Below are 6,883 nucleotides of genomic sequence, written 5' to 3'. Positions count from 1 at the left end.
AGAAGTGTCTGCTCATATCCTTTGCCCACTTTTGAATGGGGCTTTTTTTTCTTGTAAATTTGTTTAAGTTCCTTGTAAACAAACATGTGAGCTCTCATCATTCTTGTTTAAACACCTAACAGTCATCCTAACCAGTGCAACGTGGCAAGAAAATGAAATAAAAGACCAATAGAAGAACGAAGCATGGTAGATCATGCCTGTAATAGACACATTTTGGAGGCTGAGGTGGGAGAATCACTTGAGTTCAGGAGTCTGAGACCAGCCTAATAGTGAGACCTCATCTCTACCAAGTAAAAATAATTTTAAAAGGAAAAAGATCAATGGATAGGAAAGAAAGAAATAAATGTCTTTCTTTGTCACCAGCTTCATTTCATATGTAGAAAACACTAGGGAATTCTGAAAAAGTCTCTGGAATTAATCATTGAATTTGCAAAATAGTTCCTAAAATATATGTAATAAGCAACTTACATGAACATAAAAAGATAGCAAACTATGCTTGTCATCAAAGAAGTGAAAGTTAAAGCCACAATGAGAAACCACTGCACATCACCTAGAACAGGTAAAGTTAAAAAGACATATGATAAATCTAAATGCTCGCAAAAATACGGAAAAAAAATGCAATATCTGATGTTGCTGGTGGGAATGCAAAAAATATTGCAGCCAATTTATAAAGCAGTGTGGCAATTTCTTATACAGCTACCCATCCATTACCACATGACCCAGCAATCCCACAAATATGTATTCATCCAAAAGAAATAAAAATATAAGGCCACACTTGTAAGCAGTTACTTATAGTGGCTGTCAGTATAACTCTAACTTGAGTAATCTACATGTCTATCAACTGGATAATAGAAAATCCAGTGAATAAACTGGGATTCCAGCAATACTCGGCAGCTACTCAGCAACAAAAATAAATGAATGGCATCATCTCAAACATTGTTATGCTGAGTGAGATACCAAACAAAGGACTACATCACATATAATAGCATGTCCATGAAATTCTAGAAATTACACTACTGCAGTGACACAAAGCAGAGCAGTGGTTGAGTGAAGGGAAGGGGTGAGGGTGGGAGGCAAGGATTAAATAGAAAGGGACAGAAAGAAAGTTTTTAGGAAAAAGAAACTGTTCTCTACAGTATCACAATTCTGGAGTGACTGGGTGGTGGGAACTGAGGGGAGAGTAGGCTGTGAGGGGTGAGGGGCAGAGAGAAGAGCTGGGGAAGCAGGAGGTGAGGAAAAGGAGCAGGGGAAAGGACTCTAAAGCAGTGGAGGAGCCCAGCAGGGGGTTCTTTGCGTTTGATGTTTATCTGCTGGGCAGTGTGGTAGTTACCCAGTATTCACCAAAAAGTGCAGCTAAACCTGGTAAATTTTTGTTATATGTAAATGTCCTAAAAAGCAAACAAAACAAAACAAACAAAATACCGGGTGGGGAAGAAGGCAAAAATAAAGACATTTTTAGATCATCAAAACCATAAAATTCATTTTCTAGGGGTCCTGTACTACATGTAATTTTAAAGGAAGTTCTTCAGGATGAAGGGAAATGATTCTAGATGGTGACACAGACACACAGAAAGGAAAAATTAACAACAGAAAATGATGCACACACACATATCACATACACACTCATTTTCTTCATTTCCTGAAGACATATGACTGCTTATCTAAAACAAAACATATTACACTGTATTGTTGAGTTTATAATGTATATTTATGTAATATATACAAAAACAGCATAATGATAGGCTAAATGAAACTATACCATTTGAAGTGTCCTTTATTTTGCTGGATGTAGTTTAACATTACCTCAACTTCACTGTGAAAAGTCAAGGAATCGAGTTTCCATTCTCAGAACAATTAGAAATTAGTGTAAAGAAATATAGCTGAAAGCCACTAGGAGAATTAAAACTATAAACAAAAAATGTTTACTTGACACTACAGGAAGAACAGAAACTGAGAGATGAGACAAATTGAAAACCTATAGCAAAATGGTAGACAAGAATCCAACCATTGTAAGGGAAGAAATGACACGACCTGAGTCACATTAGCAGGAAGGCTGAGCACTGTGGGGAGAACAGACAAGGGCAGGAAGTGAGGGACTGTGTTAGTGCCACAGTTCAGGAGTGACAGGATGATGGGGACCAAGGGGAGAGGAGGATGTGAGGGATGACAGGGGCAGAGAGAATGGCTGGAGAAGCAGGAGGTGAGGAAAAGGAGCAGGGGGAAGAATTTCTAAAGCAGTGGAAGAGCCCATGAGGGCATTCTTTGCATTCAGTATTTGATACATTTTGTGGGACTGCCTAAAAACTAATGGCCTCCTTACGATTTTTAAAAAAGGGGGGTTACAAAAATACTAAGTGTGTAAATAAAGTATGCACACTGCTTAGATGTGCATAGTTCACAACAACAGGCAGCGCTGGAGCATCAGTGAAGAGCACTGGGACTGCATGGAGCACTCGCAACTTTGAGGTCATGGCTCCAGGCTCCAGGTTGCAATATACAGTAACGCACCCTGCTTCTTTGTATTCAGGAGATGTTCTGGACTCACATGGGGAATCTCGGGCTAGGGAATGAAGATAATTTTAAATGCAACAACCCAGAGTCACAGATCCATAGTCTGAGAAAGTAAAACGTAGCTTTGAGAGTTTAACTGTAATGCTGTTTTGACCCAGGTCTTTTACAGATTGGAATTCTAACCATTCAGGGATTGCCAGTATTGTGCTACCTACTGTATTAATAAACAAAAAGGAAACTGGTCTCTATGAGAATCTCTATCTGGTGCCTACAGACAAAACTTGACCAGGTTTAGAGAGAAAACTATTGTCTCTACACCTCCATTCCCAGGGCGATCTCACTCTCTGGCATCAAGTTCCCCGTGGTGAGTTTCCTTGTACAAGAGTCCAAGGGGAGAGGTAAGGAGTGGGAGGCAGGGAGTCCAGTTCAGGGACGGGGATTCCAGAAGTGAAGGGGAAGGGGCTAGGCGCAGCCTGGGGGTCTCTCCCTGGTTTCCACAGAGAGATCCTTGACCAGGACTCACGGAGCAGTGTGACAAAGAGGCTTGTGAGAGATCAGGACAAAGGCCCAAGTCCTGCGCGTGGGTCTCAGGGTGTCAGGCTCCAAGGGCCGCCTCTGCATTGGGGAGCAGCGTTGCGGATTCCCCACTTCCCTGTGTTTCACTTCTCCCAACCTGTGTCGGGTCCTCCTTCCAGGATACTCACCAGGCGACCCCAGTTCCCACTCCCATTGGGTGCCGGGTTTCTAGAGAAGCCAATCAGCGTCGCCGCGGTCCCGGTTCTAAAGTCCTCAGTCACCCACCCGGACTCAGATTCTCTGCAGACACCGAGGCTGGGGTCATGGCACCTCGAACCCTCCTCCTGCTGCTCTCGGGGGCCCTGGCCCTGACCGAGACCAGGACGGGTGGGTGTGGGGTCGGGATGGAAACGGCCTCTGCGGCGAGGAGCAAGGGGCCCGCCCGGCGGGGGCGCAGGATCCAGGGAGCCGGCCGGGAAGAGGGTCGGACAGGTCTCAGCCCCTCCTCGCCCCCCAGGCTCCCACTCCATGAGGTATTTCCGCACCGCCGTGTCCCGGCCCGGCCGCGGGGAGCCCCGGTTCATCTCCGTGGGCTACGTGGATGACACGCAGTTCGTGCGGTTCGACAGCGACGCCGAGAGTCCGAGGATGGAGCCGCGGGCGCCGTGGATGGAGAAGGTGGGGCCGGAGTATTGGGAGGAGGAGACACGGAGAGCCAAGGACAACGCACAGACTTACCGAGCGAGCCTGGAGAACGTGCGCGGCTGCTACAACCAGAGCGAGGCCGGTGAGTGACCCCGGCCCGGGGCGCAGGTCACGACCCATCCCCATGCCCCACGGACGGCCCTGGTCTCCCCGAGTTTCTGGGTCCGAGATACACCCCGGGGCTGCGGGACCCGCCCAGATCCTCGACCGGGGAGAGCCCCGGGCGCCTTTACCAGGTTTCATTTTCAGTTTCAAAATCCCCGCGGGTTGGTCCCGGCGGGGCGGGGCTCGGTGGGCGGGGCTGACCGCGGGGGCGGGGCCAGGGTCTCACACCCTCCAGGATTTGTACGGCTGCGACGTGGGGCCGGACGGGCGCTTCCTCCGCGGGTATTACCGGTTAGCCTACGATGGCAAGGATTACATCTCGCTGAACGAGGACCTGCGCTCCTGGACCGCCGCGGACACAGCGGCTCAGAACACCCAGCGCAAGTGGGAGGCAGCCAATGTGGCTGAGCAAAAGAGAGCCTACCTGGAGGGCACCTGTGTGGAGTGGCTCCTCAGACACCTGGAGAACGGAAAGGAGACGCTTCAGCGCGCGGGTACCGGGGCGGTGGGGAGCCTTCTCCATCTCCTGTAGAACTCACAGACGGGCCTCCCACGAGGAAGGGAACAAAATGGGATCAGCTCTAGAATATCGCCCTTCCTTGAATGGAGAATGGCATGAGATTTCCTGAGATTCCTCTGAGGGCCCCCTCTGCTCTCTAGGACAATTAAGGGAGGACGTTTCTGAGGGAATGGAGGGGAGGACAGTCCCTGGAATACCGATCAGGGTGCACTTTGACCCCTGCAGCAGCTTTGGGCACCGTGACTTTTTCTCTCAGGTCTTGTTCTCTGCCTCACACTCAATGTGTTGGAAAGTCTGATTCCAGCTTTTTTGAGTCCCTCAGCCTCCACTCAAATCAGGACCAGAAATCGCTGTTGCTCCCTCAGAGACTAGAAACTTCCATGGAATAGGAAACTATCCCAGGTGCCTGTGTCCAGGCTGGTGTACACCTGTCCATTCTCAGAATGGTCACATGGGTGCTGTTGGGGTGTCCCATGAGACAGGCAAAGTACCTGAATTTTCTAACTCTTCCCGTCAGATCCCCCAAAGACACAAGTAACCCACCACCCTGTCTCTGACCATGAGGTCACCCTGAGGTGCTGGGCCCTGGGCTTCTACCCTGCGGAGATCACACTGACCTGGCAGCGGGATGGGGAGGACCAGACCCAGGACACTGAGCTTGTGAAGACCAGGCCAGCAGGGGATGGAACCTTCCAGAAGTGGGCAGCTGTGGTGGTGCCTTCTCGAGAAGAGCAGAGATACACGTGCCACGTGCAGCACGAAGGGTTGCCAGAGCCACTCACCCTAAGATGGGGTAAGAAGGGGGATGAGGGGTCATGTTTCTTCTCAGATAAATCAGGAGCCCTTCTGGAACCTTCAGCAGGGTCAGGGCTGAGGCCTGGGGTCAGGGCGCCTCACCTTCCCCTCCTTTCCCAGAGCCATCTTCCCAGCCCACCATCCCCATCATGGGCATCGTTGCTGGCCTGGCTGTCTTGGGAGCTGTGGTCACTGGAGCTGTGGTTGCTGCTGTGATGTGGAGGAGGAAGAGCTCAGGTAGGGAAAGGATGAGGAGTGGGGTATGGGTTTTCTTGTCCCTTCTGGGGTTTCAAACCCCAACTAGAAGTGTTCCCCTGCCTCCTTACTGGGAAGGACCATCCACACATGGGCCAACCCAGCCTGGGGCCCTGTGTGCCAGCACTTATTTTTTTGTGAAGTACATGTGACAATGAAGGACAGATATCACCTTGATGATTGTGGTGTTGGGGTCTTGATTCCAGCATTCACAAGTCAGGGAAAGGTCCCTGCTAAGGACAGACCTTAGGAGGGCGGTTGGTCCAGGACCCACACCTGCTTTCCTTGTGTTTTCTGATCCTGCCCTGAGTCTGTAGTCATAGTTCTGGAAACTTCTCATGGGTCCAAGACTAGTAGTTTCCGCTAAGATCTCATGGCCTCCTCCCAGTCCTTTCACAGGACATTTTCTTCCCACAGGTGGAAAAAGGGGGAGCTACTCTCAGGCTGTGTGTAGGTGGTGGGGGCGGGAGTGTGGAGGAGCTCACCCACTCCATAATTCCTCCTGTCCCACATCTCCTGCGGGCTCTGTCCACATCTTGTTTTTTTTTCTACCCCAGTCAGCGACAGTGCCCAGGGCTCTGATGTGTCTCTCAGGGCTTGCAAAGGTGAGATCCTGGGGGTCTGAAGTGAGCAGGGTTAGGGGCAGAGGGGACAGGACTGGGTAATGGGGATTCTTTGATTGGGACATTTCGAGTGTGTGGTGGGCTGTTCAGAGCATCATCACTTACCATGACTGACTGAATTTGTTCATGACTATTGTTTTCTGTAGCCTGAGACAGCTGCTTGTGTGGGACTGAGATGCAGGATTTCTTCACGCCTCCCCTTTGTGACTTCAAGAGCCTCTGGCATCTCTTTCTGCAAAGGCATCTGAATGTGTCTGCTTTCCTGTTTGCATAATGTGAGGAGGTGGAGAGACAGCCCACCCCGTGTCCACCGTGACCCCTGTCCCCACACTGACCTGTGTTCCCTCCCCAGTCATCTTTCCTGTTCCAGAGAGGTGGGGCTGGGCATCTCCATCTCTGTCTCAACTTCATGGTGCACTGAACTACAACCTCTTACTTCCTACTGAAAATAAGAATCTGAATATAAATTTGTTTCCTTAAATATTTGCAATGAGAGGTTGATGTGTTAATTAAATAAGTCAATTCCTAAAATTTGAGAGAGGAAATAAAGACCTGAGAACCTTCAAGAATCCACATGTTCACTGAGCTGAGTCTTGCAAGTGGGGATGGAGAAGGCTGTGAGGAACCGAGTGTGGGCAGGGCCTGTGCCCAGTTGCAGTTGAGTCCATCATGAGCTTTATGTAGTCAGTCCTCAGCTGTGCCAGCTTCACTGCTCCGTTTTCCTTGTCCCTTCAGTGGAAACTTATCCAGCAAAAGCTGTGACCACTGAGAGTTACACATCACCCAGGGTGGCCCCTGCACATGGGAGTCTCTGTGTTTCTGAGACAAATTTTCAGACCCATTCAGCTCCTGG

At 49.7% G+C, this 6,883-nt stretch overlaps 1 protein-coding gene across 5 annotated transcripts; it reads left to right on the top strand.

Moving 5' to 3' along the window:
• The first annotated feature begins 3,070 nt into the window (after positions 1-3,070).
• LOC108298050 (saoe class I histocompatibility antigen, A alpha chain-like) lies at positions 3,071-6,599 on the top strand. Of its 5 annotated transcripts, none has more exons than XM_037735653.1 (8): positions 3,071-3,414; positions 3,545-3,814; positions 4,056-4,331; positions 4,875-5,150; positions 5,273-5,389; positions 5,825-5,857; positions 5,965-6,009; positions 6,175-6,599. In XM_037735653.1, exons 1-8 carry the CDS (start codon positions 3,351-3,353, stop codon positions 6,276-6,278), a joined length of 1,185 nt encoding a protein of 394 aa, XP_037591581.1. In that variant the 5' UTR covers positions 3,071-3,350; the 3' UTR covers positions 6,279-6,599. The 5 variants fall into 5 exon arrangements, with proteins under 5 accessions (XP_037591581.1, XP_037591582.1, XP_017376256.1 ...); XM_017520767.2 differs by having other exon boundaries at positions 3,078-3,414; positions 5,965-6,012; positions 6,177-6,599; XM_037735654.1 differs by lacking the exon at positions 5,825-5,857 and having other exon boundaries at positions 3,074-3,414.
• Positions 6,600-6,883: the final 284 nt, after the last annotated feature.

This window comes from Cebus imitator, unplaced genomic scaffold, assembly GCF_001604975.1.
Source record: "Cebus imitator isolate Cc_AM_T3 unplaced genomic scaffold, Cebus_imitator-1.0 Scaffold877, whole genome shotgun sequence".
In the NCBI taxonomy this organism is placed as follows: Eukaryota; Metazoa; Chordata; class Mammalia; order Primates; family Cebidae; genus Cebus; species Cebus imitator.
Note: the sequence above shows the minus strand (reverse complement) of the source record. Positions and strands in the feature narration are given on the sequence as shown.